The sequence below is a fragment of the Gymnoscopelus microlampas genome, assembly GCF_963454915.1.
Source record: "Gymnoscopelus microlampas genome assembly, chromosome: 2".
NCBI classification, from domain to species: domain Eukaryota; kingdom Metazoa; phylum Chordata; class Actinopteri; order Myctophiformes; family Myctophidae; genus Gymnoscopelus; species Gymnoscopelus microlampas.
In genome coordinates, this window is record NC_139939.1 from 32,921,721 (window position 1) to 32,946,718 (window position 24,998).

At 41.4% G+C, this 24,998-nt stretch overlaps 3 protein-coding genes across 6 annotated transcripts in view; all 3 read right to left on the reverse strand.

Moving 5' to 3' along the window:
• Nucleotides 1–1,942, reverse strand: part of myh11a (myosin, heavy chain 11a, smooth muscle) — a 43,795-nt gene extending 41,853 nt beyond the window's left edge. For all 3 annotated transcript variants that reach the window (XM_084046168.1, XM_084046169.1, XM_084046170.1), the window contains exon 1: nt 1,842–1,942. The gene's annotated coding sequence lies outside the window, so the exon portion shown is untranslated. The remainder of the gene's footprint in view (nt 1–1,841) is intronic.
• Nucleotides 1,943–9,468: 7,526 nt separating this feature from the next.
• On the reverse strand, nt 9,469–12,086 carry cep20 (centrosomal protein 20). Of its 2 annotated transcripts, XM_084075259.1 has the most exons (5): nt 12,024–12,086; nt 11,422–11,619; nt 10,732–10,816; nt 10,423–10,575; nt 9,469–9,912 (listed from the first exon to the last, which is right to left on the reverse strand). In XM_084075259.1, exons 1-4 carry the CDS (start codon nt 12,049–12,051, stop codon nt 10,440–10,442), a joined length of 447 nt encoding a protein of 148 aa, XP_083931385.1. In that variant the 5' UTR covers nt 12,052–12,086; the 3' UTR covers nt 9,469–9,912; nt 10,423–10,439. The 2 variants fall into 2 exon arrangements, with proteins under 2 accessions (XP_083931385.1, XP_083931384.1); XM_084075258.1 differs by having other exon boundaries at nt 9,469–10,575.
• Nucleotides 12,087–12,891: 805 nt separating this feature from the next.
• abcc6a (ATP-binding cassette, sub-family C (CFTR/MRP), member 6a) overlaps nt 12,892–24,998 on the reverse strand; it is a 36,165-nt gene continuing 24,058 nt past the window's right edge. Inside the window, exons 10-31 of the mRNA XM_084078218.1 lie at nt 24,980–24,998; nt 24,741–24,833; nt 23,876–24,079; nt 23,557–23,703; nt 23,370–23,457; nt 22,762–22,831; nt 22,519–22,645; nt 22,234–22,410; nt 20,818–20,985; nt 20,376–20,559; nt 20,157–20,241; nt 19,951–20,068; nt 19,526–19,733; nt 18,833–19,143; nt 18,303–18,502; nt 17,880–18,006; nt 17,469–17,570; nt 16,902–17,048; nt 16,614–16,772; nt 15,905–16,071; nt 15,298–15,492; nt 12,892–14,752 (exon numbers count right to left, since the gene is read on the reverse strand). The exon at nt 24,980–24,998 is cut by the window's right edge and continues 143 nt beyond it. Coding sequence (XP_083934344.1) covers nt 14,644–14,752; nt 15,298–15,492; nt 15,905–16,071; nt 16,614–16,772; nt 16,902–17,048; nt 17,469–17,570; nt 17,880–18,006; nt 18,303–18,502; nt 18,833–19,143; nt 19,526–19,733; nt 19,951–20,068; nt 20,157–20,241; nt 20,376–20,559; nt 20,818–20,985; nt 22,234–22,410; nt 22,519–22,645; nt 22,762–22,831; nt 23,370–23,457; nt 23,557–23,703; nt 23,876–24,079; nt 24,741–24,833; nt 24,980–24,998 — 3,205 coding nt within the window. The 3' untranslated portion in view covers nt 12,892–14,643. The remainder of the gene's footprint in view (nt 14,753–15,297; nt 15,493–15,904; nt 16,072–16,613; nt 16,773–16,901; nt 17,049–17,468; nt 17,571–17,879; nt 18,007–18,302; nt 18,503–18,832; nt 19,144–19,525; nt 19,734–19,950; nt 20,069–20,156; nt 20,242–20,375; nt 20,560–20,817; nt 20,986–22,233; nt 22,411–22,518; nt 22,646–22,761; nt 22,832–23,369; nt 23,458–23,556; nt 23,704–23,875; nt 24,080–24,740; nt 24,834–24,979) is intronic.

Below are 24,998 nucleotides of genomic sequence, written 5' to 3' on the forward strand. Positions count from 1 at the left end.
TGTCTCTGGTAGGCGGGTTTCTGAACTGTCCACAGTCCTCCTCTGAGACACAGACGGCGTAAACAAAAATTGTACCATATTATAATGACCATTAGTAAGGACCTTTAAGTGAAGTTATCCAGAGTCTTTATTGATCTATCGTAACATGATTCTCAACAAGTGTCTGAGCAAATCCGTTGTGCATAGTCTGTAACGCAAAATAAATAAATAAACTAAATGATCAGAATGAGTTGAGCTCTCTGCTCTGGAGATGTACGAAGGCTACAAAGTGGCCTTTTGGCCTGTGTGTTAGTTGTGACATGTTTCCCTATCAACAGTTAATGTAAATCTTTTAAATACAAAATGATGACTGCACAACACCTCAATCACATTCCTATTATGGAAAAGCCTTGTTTGGATACAATATTACAAGTAATATAACAATGACATCAGTATATTTCATTACAATTATCACATTTGCATGAATTACCTGTCTTAAGATAAGGACAGGCAGTCCAGAACATCATGATGCCATTGGCTACAATACATACATGGATTATGCTTTGTTCTTTCTCATTTGTGGCATTTTGGCACACTGGACAACTGATTCTGAACTCAGAACCAATCTATATGTGTCTGGTGAATAATCATGTGAGTGTGCTTACTGTATAGGAGCAGCAATAGAAAATAATGTATAAAGTGGGAGAGGAGTCAATACGCTTTTGAGAAATTCAATGCTGAACCTTCTACAATAAGAGTGATGCCATACAGTGCTATAACAACTTAAGAGTTTCTGATAATGGCATTTCCCTGCAAACTAAGAGGATTCAATTCTCATGTCTGTCATCAGTTTAAACCCACACAATGTTCAGCAACACATCCATATTTGGAGAGCAGGAAGCTCCATGGTCAGTAGCATCATGCAGTTCTTTCTCAGATAATTAACCAACTTCCCTCTGTGATAGGGGAGAGAATACATCTACAGCTGAAAACATGATCAAACATGCTACAGTTACCAGAGGGAAACTTGTTTTTTGGGGGGAATATTTGACTGTCAAACAGTCACTTGTTTACACTGACAAAATCCAAAAAAGTAGCAAATATGTGTCAAGTGTAGAGTAGCCTATATATAGAAGCAGAGGCTCCATGTTGCTAACAATGTTTACAAAACACCAATGTTTAGGAAAAAACATTTGACCATTAGGCTAATTACATAGCTGAAATGTTATGAGTAGCACTATCATCCAAAATTCTTAAAAGTTTACCATGTTTTTGCTTGTGAGTAATAGCAGAGCAGGGGTCTTCAACAGGGGGTCCGGAACTCCTAGGGGGTCCACCACATCTTTCTGTGATAGGATCTCTCTTTTTTTCTTTTTTTACATTAACCACTTGAACCCTAGGCTAGCATCCCTATTCTGAAGGGAAAATGATCCAAAAATAGCAGATCTACAAGCTCACAAGCAAGGCGTTGTGAGCTTATCAGCTATTTTCGGCAAAGAGGTTTGGTGTGTAGAGGGAATAAAGAGCAGACCAAGTACAAGTTTTTAGGTTTTAAAATACACACTAGCACGAATCCAACACAACGCTACACACTGATAGTGCTGTCAAACACGTCTATGAATCTATCTGAAAAAGTTTAATCTGGTTTATACAATATGTATTGGGGGTCCCTGCTTCATCTCTCTCTCAGCTAGGGGGTCCTTGGCCTGAAATTCGTTGAAGACCCCTGTAATAGAGAAACAAAAAGCGACAGGCTCTCTGTGCTCAGTGCAGGATGCGCGTCTATAGCCGCAAGTGGAAGTGCATTCCAACATCACCATGCAGGAAGCGAACCACGTCGTAGAAAGTGCGAATATACTTACATAATCTATGATGTTAGTCTGGTCAGGGGCCAGGGGGTACTTTGGACTGCTGCAGGTACTCCACAAACGCACAGACCAAATGACCCTGATAAAATACAGGGTCTTACCATTTAAACAGCGAGGGAGGGGGGTGGAGCAGTACGGAGTAGATCCTCCTCTTTCATCCCGTCTATCATCAGCAGCATCCACCATGCGCACACACACAGCACTGTGACTGGAGACCAGTGGTGGAAAAAGTACTCACATTTTTACCTAAGTAAAAGTATCAATACTGCAATGTAGAAATACTCTGTTACGAGTAAAAGTCCGGAATTCTAAATTTACTTGAGTAAAAGTGCAGTATTGGTAACAAGTATAGACCAATTATTTGTTTACCAATATTGAGACTGGATGCACAGGTGATTGTTGCATGCAATCAATTCTCAACCTGTTGTTTCGGGGTGCGCTGGTTTCAGCACACCCCAACCCCCTCTTGTGTGTTGGCTGGTGAGGCGCTGTGGCAGCGGTGGCCTAGTGGTTAGAGGGGCGGCCTTGATACCGGAAGGTCCCTAGTTCGATTCCCCAATTCATCACATCAATCATGAATCACCGCTGAATAGCCTTTGAGCAAGGCTTCCATGCAGGGTCCGGCTGGAAACAAGCTTCGTGCTTAGTCCGACACCCTGGGTAAACAACAAACTTTGCTTTGCTTTGCTTTGCGCATCCTAGCGAGACCTGACAGAATGGGTTTCATTGCACGCATACTGGTTGCACGCATACTGGTTCTTATCAGTGTGACGTCGTCTGTTAAGGGGTCTATTGGTATCAAAATGTACCAAAAGTAAAAGTACTCATTATGCAGAATGTCACATTTTGCAAGTTTCCAAATGTATAAAATCCTTTGAAAATAGCAGATCTACAAGCTCACAACATGTCGCTTGAGCTTGTAGATCGGCTATTTTCAAATAGCCATAGTATAGGGCTGGTGGTTAATGTATGTTTTTTAACAATAATCCAAATCTACAAAGCAACTAGTAACTAACATTTTCAAATAATTGTAGTGGAGTAGAAGTAAAAGTATTGAAAATTGGAAATACTCCAGTAAAGTAAAAATACCTCAAAATGGTACTTACAGTAGGACTACTTGAGTAAATGTACTTCCACCATAGCTCACATCTTGTTGCTGCATGAGAAAAGTCATATAGACACTTTTTTCATCATGACAACATGCGGACAGATTTAGGACCTGCACTTACAGACTTATCAGCTTATTCTTACTGTGTGCTTAGTTACATACACAAACACACACACACACACACACACACACACACACACACACACACACACACACACACACACACACACACACACACACACACACACACACACACACACACACACACACACACACACACACACACACACACACACACACACACACACACACACACACACACACACACACACACCCAAAGGACCACAATGGAATAAGCTCTTAGACTTTATTATGTCCTTTATTATATCCCTTTGACAAATATTGTACAAATATTGTACAAAGATAGCTTATAATGCCTGGTATGAGTGCATAATATTATTTAGGCCTACATGAAGGCTATATACATCTAATATTGAAATGTTTCCAATAAAAATGTCAACCAATCAGTCAGTCAATCAATCAATCAATCAATCAATTGTATTGGGGAAAAACAATTATATATATATATATTGACCCCACATGATAGTGAGAGACAGTGGGATGAAACCGATGACCAACTGCTAAATGATAATGACCAATCCAAATTATAGTCTATGATGAGTCAAAACTAATGCAATGTTTATTATTTTCACCATTCAATTTAAAACAGCAGTCTGCACAACATGCCATACTTTTTTGTGACACTGGGTTTACCACGAGGTCCACATATTGCATAAACTCCTCCCACACCAAATTGGGCCCATGAATAGTTTTGGCGATCAAATCCCCAAACCCTTAAGGCCTAGAGGTTATGGGATCTGCCCTTATACATTTAGGAGATTATGTAACCGAGTCCCACATCTTACAATAAATGCACCTAATCTCTGTAAGTGTGTACGTCTGTAATCCATATTTGACCTACCGACTTCAAATTCGGCACACAAGTCGCAGATGACCCGAGGGAGTGTAGTGCCCAGCGTCGAGTCGGTCGGATAGGCGGTTGTCCAGAACCACCAGAAAAGGCTCTGGCCGTGGCCCAAATGAGCCAATTGATTGCCATGCCATGCCAACCCCAGCCTTAGCTTGATTTGGTAAATTCCCCACACCAGTCAGTCTACTTTCCAAGGTCAGTTTGTACTTCAGACATCCTCCACACATTCTCCACAGACGTTTACCACTGCACAAGGGCTTCCCAGAACTGCTGATCCCCCTGATATGCCCATACGTGGGCATGCCCATATATGGCCATATACTGATAACATCAGGGATCTCCATATATGGGCATAAAAGGGACAAGGTCAGACAGATGTAGAGATCTCCATATATGGGCATAAGAGGGACACAGACAGACAGACAGACAGACAGACAGACAGACAGACAGACAGACAGACAGACAGACAGACAGACAGACAGACAGACAGACATCTCCATATATGGGCACAAAAGGGACACAGACAGACAGACAGTAACAATGGGTACTCTAGCGATGGGTATAACGGGTATTGCATCATTCCCAACCTGCATCGTTCCTGAGTAGGCCGGTGCTCGATGGACACAGCTGTCCATAATCCTTGAGTGGCAGTAGAGGATTGTAAAACCTCCTATACTACTAGACCTGTGTGGCACAGGTCTAGTAGTATAAATTCTGGAGGTTTTACAATCCTCTACTGCCACTCAAGGATTAGGGACAGTCCTCATATGGAAAATAAGCTGTCCTCTGCAGAGGGATCCCCCACAGCATCTTCATTTGGAGAGATTCCCCTGATACACACCGCTGGAATGTGCGTGTGCATTCCCAAGTGTGTGTGTGTATGAGTATCTGTGAAGGTAAGGTGCACATCTAACGCAAGTGTCTTCGATCGCTGCACATTGCATTCCACTATTCAACCCCCTATTCCCACCTCCCACTACAACGTCTTTCCAATGGAACTTCCTATATAAGGACAGTGTTCTATTTGGTCCAATAAATCAAGCTGTTGTTTGATGGCCTGGGCCTGTTCTGCGCCAGAGACGCACTGTGCTCCGCCGGTATGCATGTGAAACCAAATGACAGACCCAGCACCTCGAGGAACTGGGCTCTCGTTCTGGTCATCATCAAGGAGGTGAGGGTGGTGGGATGGTGAGGCACTGGAAGACACGAAGACTAGAAAGGAAGTGAGTGAGCAAGACAGAGGTTGCAAGAGAAGAAGGGACAGGGAGGGGGAAAGAACATGACAGGAGAAGAGAAAGGGGAAGGGAGGTAGGGAGACAGACAACGGAGGAGGGGGGAAAAGAGAGAGATACACTGAACAGAGGTTGCAGTGTGTGCCATATAAGGACAGTGGGGTCTGTATGGAATCTCGGCTGCTTTCCGTGTTACTTTGAGAGTGTAGCACAGCCAGGCACCCCAGGCCCCAGTGTCTAAATATGGTCCAGCAGCGCAAGCATTGCTCAAACAAACAATGTTGCTTCTATGAGGATAACTTATTTACTTGTTGTTTACGGTAACTGTCACAGATGATAAACCTGCTGGCCCATGAATGGACATGATGGGTATATCACTCAGCAGCTCAATGAAACTATATTGTATATCTGTCTATGGCTGGCATTTGTTAAGTTCTTTTTTTTTAAATACGTCAGTGCACGCCTTCAGTGTGATGATGGGCTATCAATTCACTCACTCAATTTGTTCTCTAAGTTATTTCAGTTTACTTCAATACCATCCTTCAGCGCTCTACCATCAGTGGCAAGGTCATATCTCAAATTCCTTATCACCATGTGATTATCCATGCAAGGAAGGAGGACAGGAGCCTGAATATCTGAAGGGTTCAAGTGGAAGAAGGGAGACACAGTTTATGCTGTCAGGAGGATTTTGTCCTGAGGTCCAGCCAAAATACATTCCAACATTTGGCTCTCTGAGCTGGAGCATCATCATTGACCAGTTTAATGAAGCAATGAATAAAGAGAATAAAACTGCACAGTTACAAGAAGAGGGTGTGGATTTGGTGTCAATATAAACATCTTTTGATGATTACACTTACAGTAGACGGGGAAGCCACTTAAGGACATCTAGTTTTGAAAAATAGATGTAAGGCTCTGCATAAATAATATTTATGCGGAGCCTTGTACAGGTTCACTGACTGAAGGAGTCGGTCGCTTTACCCCTTACCAGTTCTGTGCGAGTGAAGTGGCAAGGTTCATGGGACTTTCAGTATAAATTATTGTTTGAGTTCAATTTGAGGGACTATGTGCTGGGTGATGGGGTTGTCAAAGACAACCGACACCTTTAGGTGGGACCTATCGAAGGAGTCGACCCATTAACAGTTTAGTGCTTAGGTTCTACAATGAGGAGGAGGAGGAGGAGGATGCGGAAGAGATCCACCTCGACAGCCTCCACCACGATAGCCTCAGCGGTGGCCTCCATGATGAAATTCAGAGCTACCCAGCAGATGGGAAATGACAGCGGAGTTAGTGAGGGTACCGTCACTCCAATCTTGAGACCCCCCTCACAGAACGAAGCACACTGGTGAGCCGCCTAGGACGGGCACACCAAGGGACTTTACCTGAGCTGCCAGGTCAACCCTGCCGGTCCCTGGTAGACACCTAGGTCTGACATTTTCCTGGTGGCACCAGGCGTCCTCCCAGACCCTTTCAGTGGTGTGGTCACCAACCAACATATAGCTAGTCAGTCGCTTGTTCTGTGCTAATGGAGCACAAAGGCTCAGGCCTTTTAGTATACAAGCTAAATTGTTGTTTTAGTTATGCTCATGTTTTATAGTGATGTTCTGCCTGACTGACAAAATAGCCACTGTGATGCAGACACCTGTTGTGATTAATTATCCGGAACACTAACGGACCAATGTGTTTGTGATGTACTAGATTTACAATATTGTCAAATTGACACATCTATTGCATAAATAAGTTGCATATTCTCATCATAGTTTCCACTATTATGGCCACAGAAGGCCAAATTCTAGAGTGAAACACCAATGGACTGCAAATGCATGTTAATTTGAACCAGAAATAATTGTTCACTCTGTTGCTGTGAGACACCATTGTACCCAATAGTATTTGTACAGCTGTTTCTTACACATAACCAATTTATACAGTGGAGTAATGCAACCTATTTAACCTGCCAAATACAAAACAGCAGCCATTCAATTTCCACTGCTTATATAGCTGTTTCCAAGAGTATTCATATCTGGTGTGAATAAACTGGGCGCCTAAGGGCTATAACCATTGTTATGAGAGTCTAAAAGCTCCATATATTGTATATTCTCTGAAGAAGGCTTTAGAAAATGCCATGCATTTGATCACCAACACCAGTAGGGTTAATACTGCAATCCATCCAAAATCGGTAGGGTTTAACATCTACAGAGCATGTTGATGCATAGTAAATTCTATAGCAATCTAACCATTAGTTTTCAAGATATCTTGTTTGGGTAGACAGACAGACAGACAGACAGACAGACAGACAGACACACAGACAGACAGACACACAGACCAACATTGCCATCCTTAGGGCCCTGCTACTAGCAGGCCTAAAAATACATTTTGGTCTGGAGCAGACGTGGGTTCTGAGAATGATGTATGCATGGAGGTCAAGAGATGCACCAGAGTACTATTTCTAGTGCCTCTATTCCCAACATACGCATGTACAGCAAAACTATGTTATAACTTATGCTGGGACTTAAAAGCAATGAATTAGGGAAAGTGTATAAACACATTGGATACATTAACAGCTACTCTTCCTGCAGACACTGTGTGTGGTTAGTAGTTACTTATCTTTACAGCTACTTACCCCTATAGACATAATATACAAAATATTAAAGCCACCTGAGCTGTCTGATTAAATATACTAACCAAATGAGGTCCCCTACTGATTTTACTTTTTAAAAGTAGGGTAAGTGATATGTTATGGTTAAAACAAAACGTGCTGTGTTTGTTCAGTAACCTGGGTCTCTCCAGCTCTTTAATAAACAGAAAATACATTTTCAGGAGTTGCCAATTTCAGGAGAGAGTACCCATTTATCAGTTTAAATTTTAGTGTCACCACTTCCAATTTCACTTGTTTAATCTGTATCCTGTGTGAGTTCTCTCTCCTAATTGGATAAAATTGCTATCCTGACCTGAAAAAGCATTTTCTGTTTACTAAAGAACAGGGCGACTCCTGTTACTGAACAAATATTCTATAACAATGAGTCACAATATAGAGCTATTTAACACTTATTAGTAAGTTAGTAACTTAGTAAAAGAAAATCACATACCCTACCTTTTATTATCAATTAATTATATTATAATTATGAATTAATAATAAAAATGTGTTTTATATAAATTAATGTTAATCATGAAATAGAGAAATACATCAAAATGAGATAGGATAAAGACAGCTTATTAAACCTTGAAGTAACTGAGACATACAGTAGATTGTGAAAAGGGGGTGTCAGTCCTAAAATAATTATCTGGAGTTGAACTAAAAATGATTAATGGCCAGCACTACAGATGATCACTTCCAGTTTGTGCTTTAAGTTGGGTCACCCTTTGAGTGAGATAAGAATGTCAAGTTCCCTTTTATGGCCACAGTAGATGTTTGTGTGACCTGCACTGGCTATGGGCCACACATGGACGTCACTAGAACTTCACAGCCAGCGTTCCAGAGCTGCCCCATGGAAAAGTCGAAGCACAGTAGAGAGCGACAGAAAGCAGCCGATTGCAGCTAGGGTCTAAATACAGTACATGCAGACTGGATTATCAATCTGTACTCCTTGGGCCTGGATACACCAGGTAGCATCAATTAAACTTAATTCAGCCAGCTCCCCACAGGAAGATTTTGTCAAATGGAGGACAGAGGCAGTCAGGCAATACACTTTGAGGTAGTAAGACTAAGGAACCATCATAACAAGTGAGTGGAGCTTTTTAGAGACTACATAACATCTGGTAACCTCTGTGCTCTGACTCATTTGTCCCGTTTCCTGCAAACCAATAGTAACAACCTTGGAGGGTGCTCACCATTCTCTCGCTACGCCCTACAGGCCAACTAAGGCAGTGGTTCTCAAACTTTTTCATGTCAGGGACCTCCAAATTAATATTTGACTGCGGACTCCCATCTGGATACATGATTTGCGTTATTAAAATGTTTTACAAATATTCAAAAATGTCAGGTTAAACTGATTTTGATGATATATTTACACATTTTGCTGGGGACCCCACTTTGAGAACTAAGGGAATCCTACGCAGACTACATCATAAGAATAGAATTTCCCCAGGTTGCCACAACTGAAAGTTTATAAGTGAGGTTAGACATCTGACGGAGAATCACCAGTAAATATATTACCGCCGTGAGAAATGACAAGGCTATCAATTCTTGATATTGAAACATTCCCAAAGTATGATTACTAAGACTATTATGCAGCAACCTCTTTGGTGAGGTTGCCACCATGTGGTGCAAAGATGAACAGCAACATCACATCGATAAATGATTCAGCAATATAAAAATATTTATTACAAATGTAATACCAAAAGAAAGATATTTTAAAGGACAGTACAAAAAGACCAAATATAACCTAAACATTTTTGTCTCTGTGTTTCAGAAAACACTGGGAGCAGAAGCAATTCGCAATGAGTCTAAAACACACAAAATATCCCCATTTTTAAAGTTCACACAAACAAAAAACACATAAGATAGGTGTAAATTGGCCCTCTGGGAACGTTTGGCAACAGCTCAATAATAACAGTTCAAAGACTTCATTCATATTCATTGTAGCAGAATTATTATTCCATATTCTAATGCCTGAATGCTACATTGAAATACGACCATGGGAAACATTTTGGGGCAACATAGTATGGGTTACCACAGGGAAACCAGATATTATATAATCTTGTTGTCAGTAACAGAGTGTTGAGGCCATAGAAGAAAGGCTAGATGGCTCAAGGGGGCGTCACAAGCGTAGCTCAACCGCGGCCATCTTGCGACAGTCATGTACAATTGAAATAACCATAGCGTGCTCAATTTTCATCCAATTTTCAAACGGTTTGGTGTGTTGTAAACACCAAAGATGTAGTTATGATAATGCATACTTATAATCATAATCATGGATTTTATATGAAAATAACATTAAGTATGCAGTATCATAACTACATCTTTGGTGTTTTTTGAAAATCATTTCAAAGATCCCCAGTTTGGTATTCATTTTAGGCCACGGACCCCCTTAACTCTGACAGTGTACAAATGGAACCAAATGGACCCGTAAGAGTCAATTTACAGACATAAGTGTCCACTTGGTTCTTAACTATCTATCATTATGCTGGACTATTAATCATTATGCTGGATCCCTTGGAACCCCCTCAAGGACCCCTGGGGGTCCTTGAGGGACACCTATATGTCTGCACTTTGAGAACCACTGCTGGACATAAAAATTCCATTGCTACAACTTTTACATCAACTTTTACGTATCAGGTCCAGGCAGAGTGTTGCTGGGCTCCTTAAGACCCACTGGGAGAGAGTTACCTCGGAGAAACACCTTCCCTCCGTTATCACCTGTGCTGCTCAGGAAATGGGACACCAAGCCATACAAGAGGGGCCTGGAAAAGAAAATTGTATCAGCTGACATGAGGAAAAGAGCCCAATTTGTGTATTTAATTGAATGAATGAATCAATTCATCCATAAATAAAAAGTAATAATAACAATAATATTTACTTTTTTTAGATTTTATTATTCCCCAAAACCTTGAACTTACACAGATTTGGAGTTTGTGTCCTCCACTACTTTCAATTCATTCGCCAAGAACTGTCTGTCTAGAGGAAGTTCAGGCTGGCCGGATTCTGCGAAAACCAACTGAGTTAAAGTCTGGCAATTATTTCAAACTTTTCATCAATTATGATTAAATTAATGAACATTTTTTTTAAATAGTGAAAAATAGCGGATCTACAAGCATGCAACTCAAAAGGGGGGGGGGGGTGTTCTTGAAATGAAAAATGGCTGGGAATCAATGGGTTAGGTTATATGCCTACTCTACTGGTTGATTAGGTCATAGGCCTACAGGTTGTTTGTAATTATTGTATTGTGGAAGTGCATTGTGTTGAACTGAAAGTTAATGGAAATCTTCAGGTATTCTAATTAGTGTTAGTGAAGTATTCAATCTGAATCCTCAGGTGTCTAGATTTGCTGCACTTTTTCTTTTCTAATACTTTGTTGACCTACACTACAGTCTGACACATGCATGATTATTGATTATTGGGGTTGCAGTGTAGTCCAGGGGGATCTTGACCAATTTAATCCACCCCTGGCCTGAATGTCATATTGTAGTAGGTCAACGTGAACCGCCTAGCTCAGATAATAATGATTGTGTCAGTGATTTTTCAGTGATGCGCTAGTTTTCTCCGTTGAACAATTGAATACAGTGGTTATTCAGCTATATTTGACTCACCCGCTGTAAGTACTGAAGCCGTGTACCTGTACTTGTTGAACTCCAGGTACTCGCGGATGAGCTCGTTGATGAGCAGGTTCTCATGGGACAATGTGGGTCGAGTCTCGCTCTGGTCATCCAGCGCGCTGAACACCTCTGCTCTGATGCGAGCCTTCAACTGGCTCAAAACGCCACGAGATTCCAGCGTTTCTCTCACAGCTGAAAAAAAAACAAAAAAAACAAGTTTGCATTTGGTCATGTACCTGTCAAACTACTTCAAAAATGTCAAAAATGTGGAATGCCCTACCAATAGTCATACAATTTTGGTAAGTAACATTTTGACAACATTTTAATAGTAATTGTAATGTCTGACTTTTACTTTCGTATCTACGATATAGATATAAAAACGTCAAAGTCCATAAAATATATCTACGATAGTATTGATCTAAGGCTATGGTATATACTTTTACTGAAGCAAAGAGTACTTTTGACCACCATATGGTATGTCGTTTTTACATGAATGGCCATCTTCGTCCATCTGTACGCAGTAAATAAGAGAACACTGATTGTGATAGTTAGTTAAAAACCGTACTTCTGTAAACAAGAAAATGAAGCATATTTACCGCACTTCAATTCTGTGATGGTCGCCATTGCAACGAATGTAAACAATGCAAACGACCAGTGTATGTCGCGCATGGATGACGTATGGAGTCTAACTAGAATTCCGGTTGTGGATTTCCAAGTAATAAGAAGTAGCTAATAGTTATGAAAATAAATATATAAAATGTATTTCAATATGATTTTTTATAAAGACCAATTTTGATTCAATAATAGTTTTATATACTGTGCACCTCCCAACATATTTATTATTTAATAACTTGTGAGGGGGGCGTGGGGATGTATTTAATCGTACTTATATGCAATATTATGAAGGCAAATATGGCACCCTTCTACTGTCGTCACCTTTCTCTTACTTGACCACCAGGTTGAGGAAAATGGCTAAGATTCTCCTCCCACCTAGTGGCTGGATTTTGCACTGTGACTGTCCTGTAACAAAAACAAACAAAATAGCTCCCTCAACTATAAAAATCAAATGTATTCTAAGTTTATTACGTGAAAAAAAAAATCTGCAGTAAGTTGCATAGACGCCAGTCAATCAAGGCCATCACCCACCAGTAATTAAGAAGTCAATTAAATGCATTTAAAATTAATTATTTCTCATGGGGTAATTTGTAATGCTTCCTTAAAGAGACAATTTCCATATTTCAAATCAGATTCTAGTGATATTAATTAATTAATTTAAACCTCTGGGTAATTTGAGTATTGGTGGGTAAATCATTTGTGTGTGTGTGTGTGTGTGTGTGTGTGTGTGTGTGTGTGTGTGTGTGTGTGTGTGTGTGTGTGTGATATATTCTATTTGGGTTATTCTCCAGACTTTAAACAGACATGAAGCACATCATTTTTTTTATTCAAGTTTTATTAATACCAGCATGAAGTATGTTACAGACAAGACAAACAGCTTGATATAAAAAGTATAAATATAACACAATCTTTAGAATTGTAATGACACTTTAATACATTTTGTCATATGACATAAATAATGCATAGCCTCTCTTTGAATACATTGTCTAAACCAGTAAGACAAGAATAATAAAAAAAATCACTTCTCTTTGAAAAGTCCATATGTATCTCTAAAATAAGAATAATAGTCAACAAGAAGACTCACTATTTACAGTTTTTCATACCAGCACCAGAGGTACAATACTGACATTGAATTGTAACGTTTGTCACCTCAAGATTGAGAACTGATCTCACATAAAGAAATAGTCTCCTTTCCTCTATACAGTATGTAGTGTGTGTGTGTGTGTGTGTGTGTGTGTGTGTGTGTGTGTGTGTGTGTGTGTGTGTGTGCGTGCGTGTGCGTGTGCGTGTGTGTGTGTGTATGCTTGTGTGTGTGCGCGTGGGTGCGTGTGCGCATGTGTGTGTGCACGTGCGTGCATCTGTGTGTGTTTGGCACATTCTCACATAGAATTATCACCATTGTTTTGAAAAAGCATTCTCTTCATTCGTGGTGGTTTCCCCCCCACACCAGGGGTCCGGTTGCCTCTGCCTAGCCAGCTCAGTATCAACTGTTTTATATGTTTACTTTGACAGAAATAAACAAAGGCCACAACATAGCTGGGCATTTGCTAGTGTCTTGGCACGTTTCAATGTTTTCCTTCTTTTCCCTGACTTAAAAACCTCAAATGAGCCCTTCTGAGCCCAGGCGCTGAAAACTTTACTTTTGGGTTTTCCAGGTCAGCTTTTGAAGGTTAGTGTGTCAAAGGATTATTTGCACGTCCCAGATTGTAGCAGATGGAAATAGAATAGGTGTGGACGGATTTATATACAGTAAAGTCCTTTGTGTTAATTTAACTCAGAAGAGAGTACAAATGTTACATTTGTACACTCTTCCGAGTTAAATTAACACTGGACTTTACTGTGTAATTACACAGTGGTTGCTTTTTCGTTTCCTATGTGAAATAGGACAATGGAGTGTGAGAACAAAGTTTAAGATTTAGACCTAAAAGGTCAACATCAAGAAATGTACCGTATTCTTCATTAAAAAAAGAAACGCTTCATAAAATGCAATAAGCCTACCAAAGTGATGCCTAATTTATACTCCATCGTACCACAGTGTCGCGTGGCAAAAATATCAAATCTACAAGCTCCCAACACATTGCATTCGAGACGCACTGTGAGCTTGAAGATTGGCTACTTTCGGCGTGCGACACTGATGTACAGCAAAGTATAAATCGAGCTTAACTTGCTCCCAGTCAGAAGCGAATGAGAACCTTTTTGCCATTGTAATGTGCTAATGAAATTAACCCTTTCATGGAATAATCTGTCAACTCTCACTACTATATACAATATTTACAGATTGAAATTCAACAATCCCAATACTCTGTTTCAATTACACTCTTTGATATTGAGCATAATTGTCTTTTTTCTTTCTTTTTTCTTTGTCAGTATGTTTTCTGTTATGTATAGGGGCTGCATCCACAGCTTCCCTCGTCCTTGGGTTGATTCGTCCTTGGGCTGTAGACACTCCAATGCCCTCATGGAGTGGATATTTGAGCTGCCACAAAAGTTGATATGGTCAATTCAACATTTTTCTTTTCTTTTCTTTTTTTGGAGAGCCACTGAAAGAAAGTGCCAGGTTCATACACCAGAATATTGTGCGATCGGTGCAGACGATAAGACCTAGACCAGCCCAGCTTCCCGGCACATTCGGTAGAACTGTCCCCTCTGTGCGATGAGGTTGGCTGGAGAATCTGACTCGGAGATATGGCCTTTGTCCATAACTATCACCCTGTGGAGCAATAACAAAAGTGGAATAAGTGGGTTGAGATTTTCTGGGTTTCCAAAATTAACTTTCATATGCGTTGCCAGTTATCTAATTATATAAGAACCTTCTGGACCACGGTTTCCCAACGTGGGGTCCAGGGACCCCCAGGGGTCCTTGAGGGGGTTCCAGGGGGTCCCAAGCTAAACGATTGATAGTTAGAAACCAAAATGACCCTTATGGGTTTGTACAAAAGGAACCAAATGGACCCTTAGGGATCCATTTGTTTTCATTTTTACACTAGTTAAATTAACACTAGATTGGGTTCCCAGAGATTAAAATGAATAAATAAATGTATAAAATGGGCTTTCGTGGCCTAATGCATATCAAACTGGGGGTCATTGAAATTAAAAAGGTTGAGAACCATTATTCCTAGAAGACTATCATACATACATACATACAGTATAGTCTTTTGATATCATGACGGCTACAGTATCAGGCAGCAAAGACAAGCCTTCTAACCAGGGATGAGATAGGTTGAGATTAAAAGTGATTAGTGGATTATAATGTACCTGGTGTAGTCCATGATTGTGTTAAGTCGATGGGCAATGGTCAGTACAGTACATTCCTCAAATTGTGTGCGGATGGTGGATTGGATCAGAGTATCTGTCTCCAGGTCTACGGCAGCAGTGGCCTCATCGAGAACTAAGATCTTGGTTTTCCTCAGCAAAGCTCTGGCCAGACACACAAGCTGGCGCTGACCCAGACTAGTGGGAGAGGGAGGGCAAGAAAGGGACGAGAGGAAATCAGACCATGAGTTTCTGAACAGTTTATTTGCACCTGCCTCGATATCCAACTGATGTATACAGTATTAGTAATACTCTCTATAATACCACAGATGTATCATTGCTGATACTAAACCTTGATGTATACTTAGTTGCGTGCCAGTATAAAGCATAAAACAGCCAATTTACAAGCTGACAACGTGTTGCAATGCACCGTGTTGTGAGCTTGTTGATCTGTTATTTTCGGCCCACGACACAGAAAAAAGACTTAACAACTACGTAGGTACAGGCTTATCATCTTGTGATCTGCTTGCAGAGCAGGTAATGAAAGGCTACTTGACACTGTGTCCAACATTGAAATTATTAGACTGTATAGAGCCGTATGTTCTCATACCTGAGGTTTTCTCCTCCTTCTGTGCATTCATGGTTGAGTTTGTCAGGCAGATTGGAGACAAAATTCTTGAGATGAGCGAGTTCCAATGAGCTCCACACCTCCTCATCAGAGTAGGCATCAAAGGGGTCAAGGTTCATCCGGAGGGAGCCTGAGAACAGCACCGGGTCCTGGGAATGGAGAAAAACTTTGTCATTCACAATAGGGGTGCAGCTAACAGCTAATCAAATAATACTTCAAAAAGTTGCATAAATAATGAAAATAGCTACAAGCTACATACTGTAGCAAGCTCACAAAGCATCACGATGCTTTGTGAGCTTTGTGAGCACGATGTGAGCTTGTAGATATGCTACTTTCACTATTTTGCACAACACCGTTGTGTGACGAAGTATAAAATAACACTTAAGTGGTTAATCGATTCGTTGATACATATAAAAAAGTATATATATAAAAAATTCGCGTGTGACCTAGTAGTACACATGGTATTGCAACTTAGAGTGGCTCATTTTACATTGGACATCAAGTCTTTCAAGCACTACGTACTGGAGGCTATTGTAACCACCAGGATTCCACCAGGTCTCCCGCATGGGAAACCACCACTGACTCAACCAAAGGGGAATCCCCCCCCTGGCCAAGGGCTTCTGGGACTCAGCCAGAGCTACTCTTGTTACACAACATCAACAGTCAACTTGTGCTGCTAACTCTGCAGTACCTGAGGGATAATAGTGATGCGTGAGCGGAGGTCATGTAGTCCAATCTCAGCAATGTCGATCCCATCTATAAAGATTTTTCCTTTGGCGGCCTCCAGGATTCTAAAGATTCCAAGTGCCAGTGAAGACTTCCCTGCTCCGGTTCTCCCCACAATTCCAACCTAGGTGATTTGTATTCAGAGTTAGACGCTACATAATCTTTCTTAAGAACATTTTAGAAAGTTATTCAACAGCAGTATAATTGATGAAGTTTAAGTGAAAATGTGTGTGTTTGAACACCAACAGCTTACCTTCTCTCTTTCTTGAATATGCAAAGTAATGCCCTTCAGTGCGAGGTCCAGGCCTTTGCGGTACTGCAGTCCATAGTCCTGGATGGTTATGGTACCTCTCTGGGGCCAGTTCAGAGGCAGGGTGTTGTCCTCCACACTCCAAGCACCCTAATGGAATGGAAACAAAGAATGACATAATAAGTTTTACTCTTATGTACCTGTACACAAGATGTAACAATAGTTACAATAAGTACAACCTTGAACCTTGAGCCTTGAGTAAGACAAAAAAATAATATCCCATAATGTGTGTTTGTGTGTGGGGGGGGTGCGTGTGTGTGTGTGTGTGTGTGTGCGCGCAGAGAGAGAGAGAGAGAGAGAGAGAGAGAGAGAGAGAGAGAGAGAGAGAGAGAGAGAGAGAGAGAGAGAGAGAGAGAGAGAGAGAGAGAGAGAGAGAGAGAGAGAGAGAGAGAGAGAGAGAGAGAGAGAGAGAGAGAGAGAGAGAGAGAGAGAGAGAGAGAGAGAGAGAGAGAGAGAGAGAGAGAGAGAGAGAGAGAGAGAGAGAGAGAGTATGTTGGGAGTTGTGCTGACCTCTTTAACAGTTTCTGAATACTCCTTGACTCTTTCTACAGAAACAATGTTGTTTTCTACATCTGTCCATGATCTTACAATCCAGCTCAGGATACCAGTCACCTGCAACATCCAAAACAAACGGTCCACGTTAAAACATTTTCGTACCTGCGGCGATGATGTGTGGTTTAGGATTGTGCAAATATACACATTTGTGTTCTACTTTCATTTCACTATGGCAAACCTCACATTGCCCAATTTCTAATGTAAACGGATGGGCTGGCTGTAATGGTTTTTGCATGATTGTGTAGCCAGAGGGGAGTGATGTTTGGCAACAACAGCAGAATATACAGAAAGTGCGTGTGTGTATGTGTGTGTGTGCATGTGTTTATGTATGTCTGTCTTTGTGTGCGTGGATATAGAACCTCTTACCTGGAGGGAGTGTGACACAGCCAAACCAACTATGCCTGGGCTGAGAGTGTTTTTCCCCATCACAGAGAGAATTGCAGCTGCTAAGACGACACCATTTCCAACAAACTCTAGATTTACTGCCAGCCATCTGTGAATAAGTCATATGGATACAATTGATTTGTAAATAAATGTTCAGAATGTAGAAAGCACATTGATAGTACATTGAGGAAGAAGGATGTTTGCTTGAGACAAGATTCAAAATGTAAGATGTATCGTTACAGCCCATTATACAAGAGTAATATACTTGGGTTTTGGCTTCTTGACATTGCAGCAACAAGAAGAATACAGCAAAAACTTAAATAAACAAATGGGTATGTGGTTGTTTTCCTACTGACCTGTAAATTAACAGTCAGGGTTTTACAGTATAAAGACATATCATCTCACCTCGTGGCTACAAATCGAGGGAAGTATGATGTCTGATTGAAGTCGACCCTTTTATTGGACTGCAGAATGAACCTGGACTGTTCTCCAAAGGCCCGGATGACACTGGCACCCTGAACGGTCTCATTGAAGTGGGTGTAGATGGGTGAGCGACTCACAGCTTCCAGCCTGCGCAACTGACACGATGTGGCAACGTAGAAGCTCTGTAACCCACAGAGAAAAAAAAGAATCTTTTAATAAACATTGAGACACCATTTCTTTCTATTTTTGCGTGACGCCGTCATATGACAAAATATAAAAAATGGCTTATGGGTCTACTAGTGAACCTATAGTCCAACATCTCACATTTACTCATAAAAGGAAACAATAGGGCGGAGAGAGGGAGGGAAGGAGGGTTATTGTTGTTGGAGCATTTTTTCGTGGCATACTATTTGTTACTGATTTATAAAAAAAAAACTATAAAGTATGGTTACTTTATTTATAAAATAAACTTAATGGTCCAGATCAACAGGTGTATGAAAAAATGACTGTACCTGTACAAAGGCATACAAGAAGGCGAGAGGCAGGATGATCACGGCTGCAAAGGGTGTCGCCATCATCACAATGATGCAGACTTCCATGAGCTTAAAGACATAGCCCAGCATCATCTTCAGTCCATCAGGGATCATACAGTCAATGGCATCTATCTCTTTTGCAAAGCGGTTGAGGAGGTTGCCGCTGGGCGTGCACTCGAAGAAGGACATCGGGGAATGGAGCACGTTGTTCAGCAGTTCCACATGCAGGTGGCGAGAGGCTATGATCCCACCAATCGAGATAGCGACAGTTGTACCAAAGATAGCTACACCTGAAGACAGGGAGAACAATGTCTGCTGAAAATGGAGCTGGGCATAAAGAGTACAACGCTAGAAAAAACATACAGTGTACAGTACATTAAACTGTATATTGATATGAATAAGGCATGGAATTTCATCATTTTAGGGTAAAGGTAACTTGGCCTTTGGTTCGTCAGTTTTTTAAGGGCACAAAGGCTAAAAGCAAGGGCAGAGAACTAATATTAATAAATACGAAGAGCTTTGGGGTCGCAGTGGCCATCAAAGTCTTGCCGTGGTAAATGCAATTTCATTTTTTTCACATAGTTAGTTATTTTTCCACAGTGCCATATTACTTGTTACAAAAAAACTGGTGGTTAATATTATTCTAATGTGTTTTGTGATGCCAATACTAACCTTGTGCAAAGCCCAGGGCTCCAAAGACAGCCAGCTTCAGGTCTGTATCGAGCTGGGTGCCGTTAACAATGGGGTCGTCAGCCCACAGGCTGAGCCAGTAGTTGTAGGACAGTGAGGCACCCTGCTGGAAGGCATACAGGAAGATGATGGGAACGATGAGGGCCAGCCCAATGGTCTTGAAGTACTCCATATACATCTCCAACCTCACCTGTTTCAGGGAAGAACAAAAACACCAGTCAACCTCAGCGAATGTGCAAATATTTGGGTGGAGAATTCCTGTGGGATACTCTGTCTCAACAATTTCAAATTGTTCAGTTTTGGGTCTCGAAAAGAGAGGGATGAGTACATGTTTATTTAAAGAAGAAAACTGTGATTTCTTTTGAAAACATTTGAAACACTGAGCGAACAGTCACGTAATGACTCACCCTTCCAGTGCGGGCCTTGTCGACCACCGTCAGCTTCCCCAGGTCCTCTGGTGCCTGCTCCTGTTCGGCCTCAGAGACTGGCTCCATGCTCTGCAGGTTGGTGTTAGTGGTGTCACCCCTGAGAAACGGACAGGCCAGAGGTCAATTTCATAGACGGATGACAAAAATCCTTTTGATGGTGTCACAATTCATGTTAGTTTTCTTACCCAATGAGCTGCTCCTGTGACAGGTCTCTGGAGAATGGCATGAAATCAACCATACTGAGTCGAGCATTGGATCTCCTGGAACCAGCTGCATTACAAGTACAATTGTGTAATGTCAGGTTTATAGACTTTTTTTTGTCTTTGTACATTTTAAACATTATATGAAAGGAGCAAAACTGTCATGTAAACAATACGCAGTTGACAATACGCAGTTTCCATTACCTCTTTGTATGGCGCTCTCTTTACGCTCTGTGTTTGCAAAAGTGTGGATGAAATCAGCAAAGGCCCCATGGCGACTGAGGAGCTCCTGGTAGGAGCCGCTTTCTGTCATCTCTCCATCCGCCAGTACAACAATAAGGTCAGCCTGCGGCAGGAAGCTCGTCCCGTGGGTCACCAGGATGCGAGTCTGTAATATAAGCCACAGGGTACAAAATAAATTAGGAGGTCAGCAGGATTTAACACAAAAAAGTCCACAAAAGAGTCAGCAAAATGGTTTTCCACGATATGATAACTAAAACAAAGTCTGTTATGTCTGGGTGTTTGAATAAACAAGCATGGTTTCTAAACGTTTTGGTGCAACCGAACGCAACCATGTTTTGACTATTCGCAGTTGACCTGAACAGGTCTGGGAGGTCTGCCATTGTAATGCACTGCCATGAATTACCTTGTCTCTCAGCACTCCTTTTGGCCCAATGACTTTGTCAAAGATGTGTTGACCAACATGAGCATCCACAGCAGACAGAGGATCATCCAGCAGGTAGACGTCAGCCTTCCTGTAGACTGCCCTGGCAAGACTCACCCTCTGCTTCTGGCCTCCTGAGAGGTTCAGGCCCTGCCAGGACAAAAATATTATATATCATTGTTGTCGGACAGAAGCCTTGAATCTCCATATTTCATGTTTTCATGTAATTATCCCAAAAATCCTCCCACCCAAAAAGTCTTTAGACAAAACTCAGTAATAACAGTGGAGGCAATAAAAAAATAGAGGCAACTAGAAAAAGTGCTCCTTGGAGCACAAGTCTCCGCCAGGTCAGGTAGGTTATTATGGCCTCCTGGTGGTGTTATAATAGGTCAATGTGAAAAGGGTGCCATTTCTTCTTAGGCCTTTCACAGCAATTGGACACTGCATTCATGATTTGAGGCATTTTGTTCCAAAAATGTGGTTTGCTAAATTAGACCTGCTGGTGGCGCTATAACAGGCCAATGTGAAAAGGGTGGCATTTCTTCCTCGGCCTAGTGGGAATGTGCGTGCAAAATTTCACGGAAATCGCACACTGCGTTCATGATTTGAGGCATTTTGTTCAAAATATGAAATATCGGACATATCCATCTTGATCACATGACTATAGAGATACTGTGTACCGATTTGCGAGATTTTTGGACAGAATCTGAAGAAGTAAGAGCAAAAAACATGTTTTACAAAACTCAGCCCCCTGGTGGCGCTCTAAAGGGCATATGTGAAAAATGCAGGGCAAAGGTGTTGGCCTCTAGGGAGTGTGCGTGCAAAGTTTCACGCAGATCGGTGCAGTTATAGCTAAAAACGTGAATCGGCCTGTTATAGCGCCACAATGAGGCTTCTTTGAAAGTTTTCAAGTGGCCCTTCTTCCTGAGCCAAGTGGGAATCTACGTGGAAAATGTCACAGAAATGGCATGCTGCGTTCATGATTTGAGGCATTTTGTTCAAAATGAACCAATCCTGAAAACTTTGGAAGCCAATCTTAGGCAATCAGGATGGAATATGGAAGTATCTCCACATGGCTGTGGAGATACTGTGTACCGATTTGCGTGTTTTTTGTACAAAATCTGTAGGAGTAATATAAAAAGTCGGCCTCATGGTGGCGCTATGACAGGTTGATCTGAAAAATGTGGGGCAGAGGTTCTGCCGTGGCATCCAGGGAGTGTGTGTGCGCAGTTTCACAGCGACCGGGCCAACGGTGGCGGAGATTAGCTGGTCACAGACAGAAGGACAGACGGACAGACGGACACACGGACGGACAGGGGGCAAAACATACTCCCTCGCCATGCCTTTCGGCCTGGCGGAGACAATAAAAAAGGAAGCACAATATAAACATAGTCATACCTTCTCTCCAATCTCTGTGGCATCTCCTGCAGGTAGTATGTCTAAGTCAGGCAGCAGAGCACAGGCCTCCAGAACACGTTGGTACCATGTCTTCAGCTTTTCACGACCAAACAGTACGTTGTCCTGCACAGTGGCATTCTGGATCCAGGCCTGCTGTGGCACATATCCTATGGAGCCCTGTAAAGGCAGGTATGAAAAGAGTGGTCATTAGTACTGGGATTTGGGATTTATGAATATGAATTTTAAAATCTACATGCATTAATACACATAAGCTGTGTAGGGTACCTTAACAGTGACGCTACCACTTCTCTTCTCTGTCTCGCCCAGCATAGCAGACAGTAGTGAAGACTTTCCACTTCCCACATGACCGACCACAGCCACGAGTGAACCCCGAGGCACACGAATACTAATCCTATTAATGACATAAAAGACTTTTACTGTAAGCCTCCCTCAGTCTTAATATGTCATTTTTTTGATTACCGAGGGGTTGAATTCTGTCAGATAATAATAATGGTAAATATTATTTACCGTTTCAGACAGGGAGGACCTTCTGCAGACCAACTGAATGTACCGTTGTCAATCATCACATCTTCTCTGTCTAAAAAAAGGAGACAGAGACAGATGAACACATGCATCCCCAGGGCTTTCTGGCTGGTGTGCATGGCCACTGAGCTCAATCTTTGGACCCGCATGACAGACAAACGTTCAACAAGAGATCCACCTTCCAGTTATAAGTCAAACAACAGCATAAGCAGAATTAGAAGTGATTGGATTAGCTTGATCCGTCAAATGACAGAGTTTGCGTAAGGAAGTGTTGACAGATATAGACAGAGGAGATGAGCATTTATTTCTCTTTGAATCATACGTCTGACTTTGTGCTGTGATTTATATTCAACCACTGTATGTGAACATCCTATAATTACCCTGTCTACTAGTCGGCACTCGGCAGAGGACCCAGGAAGTGACAATGCACATGAACCATACACGGCTGTAGGATTCCCCAGATACATGTAAACAACAGTTTCAAGGCCCACTCTTACAGCTTATAATTTCAGTGTTGATGGGAACCGAGCCAATTTTAGGAAACATTTGTTAAAACGCAACAGAGCGGGTTCCTTCATGGGTAGTACTCTTACCAGAACTTAAAGGAGCCTTGTTGACATTATCCACCTTCAGTTCTTCTGAACACAGATATTTCCCCAGACGTTTCAGTGAGACAAGAGCCTAAAACATAGGGAACAGTAAATCATCTCATATATATATATTATTTTTCAAATATGACTCCAGCTAAAATAAAGCTCTTTTGAGTTCTATGTACGCTACCTGCATAGTAGTGCTCATGGCAAATGGAAGCTGACTGAGAGGAGTCTTCAGAATGTTGATCAATGCCATGGAGACAAAAACTTTCTGTGCATCCAGGACATTCCTCTCATCACTCATCACATAGACACCAAACATGGCAAAGGCAATCTGAGGAAGGAAGAAGACATCAGAGATCGTTCTCTTTAGGAGCAGACACACATGTGTTGGATGACATTACGAGACAATGTAGCCAAAGTGGAGCTCATCATGTCAGTTTAAAACTAGACTTCTTTTTTTTTGCCCTAAAAAATCTGGTAGTTTACATATTCAGCCAATTTACCAGGAAAGAGGAGGAGTTGAAGGAGGCAATGGAGATGGAATAAAGGATCTGAGACTTCTTCAAGGCTTTGAGCTCCTTCTCTCTGTAGCCCAAAACCTGCTCTAGAAAAGCCTTCTCCCAGGCGTAGAACTTCAGGATTTTGATCCCGTTCAGGATCTCATTCATCAGTTTGATCCGACCATCCATGAACTTCATCTGGACTTCCTGTTTGCCAGACAGTACACCATTTTTAAGGTTGTAAGGTTTTTCATAAAAACTTCTTCAGACAGTAATGGGGGCACTGCCCAGATAGAAGCTAAGACATGGATTTGTAAACATGGGCTTGGCTACGCTTGTAACAGCAGCAATAACGTTATTGAACGTAATACAAAGATGACTTGTTAATTCAATTAGAATTTACTGCACTACAGTGCTGGTAGTACTTAGCAGTTTTATGACAAGGAAACAAAGAGTCAGGAATGTGGTCAGTGCATTCCTGACTGTAAGTTCGATTAAAATGGAATACAAATTTGCCAAACGTCTGTTGTTTTTCCAACAAAATGAAAAATGATGTTTTCGTGCTGCCCACTTTTTCCTGACATTGTTTTTAAAAAACATTATATGGAGCAAACATCAAAAGGACAATTGAGAGTGTGCCATCCAGGCCCAACGCCCACAAAGAACCACAGCCTCTACCTAAACCAGCTGTGGCATTGCTGACCTAACATGCCAGATGTCAGTGTTATGGCTAATCTATATTTTGTAGTATGACTGTGTCACTCGCCCACAATAATACTAATAATGTGATGCGATATATACTACAACTACAGTTAAAAATAGGCTTTACTGGGGTAAGAGTGAATGTCACAGTCATAATAACACCTACCTGTAGCTTGCTCCTTTTCTTGGCTATGAATCCATTCAATGGAAAAATTAGGATGACAGTGGCAATGCCTGCTAATGCAGATGGGCCCAGGTGCTAAAAAGGAGAGGAAATTGCACAAATCAGACCAAAATGATATTTAGTATCGTCAATGAGAAGGAATGTATTCTAATGATCTCAATGGTTATGAGATGCATTAGTGAAATCATTACGGTTTGACTAATTACTTGATTACATCATACCTGCCAGAGGAAGAAGAGA

Bases quoted from the DNA above. Each gene is read 5' to 3' on its own strand.
- cep20 (XM_084075259.1), bottom strand. From the start codon at position 12,051: ATGGCGACCATCACAGAATTGAAGTGCG. The intron at 11,620-12,023 runs GTAAATATGCTT...TTTTTTTTTCAG, and splicing joins CATCACAGAATTGAAGTGCG to CTGTGAGAGAAACGCTGGAA. The intron at 10,817-11,421 runs GTGAGTCAAATA...TGGTTTTCGCAG, and splicing joins GGCTTCAGTACTTACAGCGG to AATCCGGCCAGCCTGAACTT.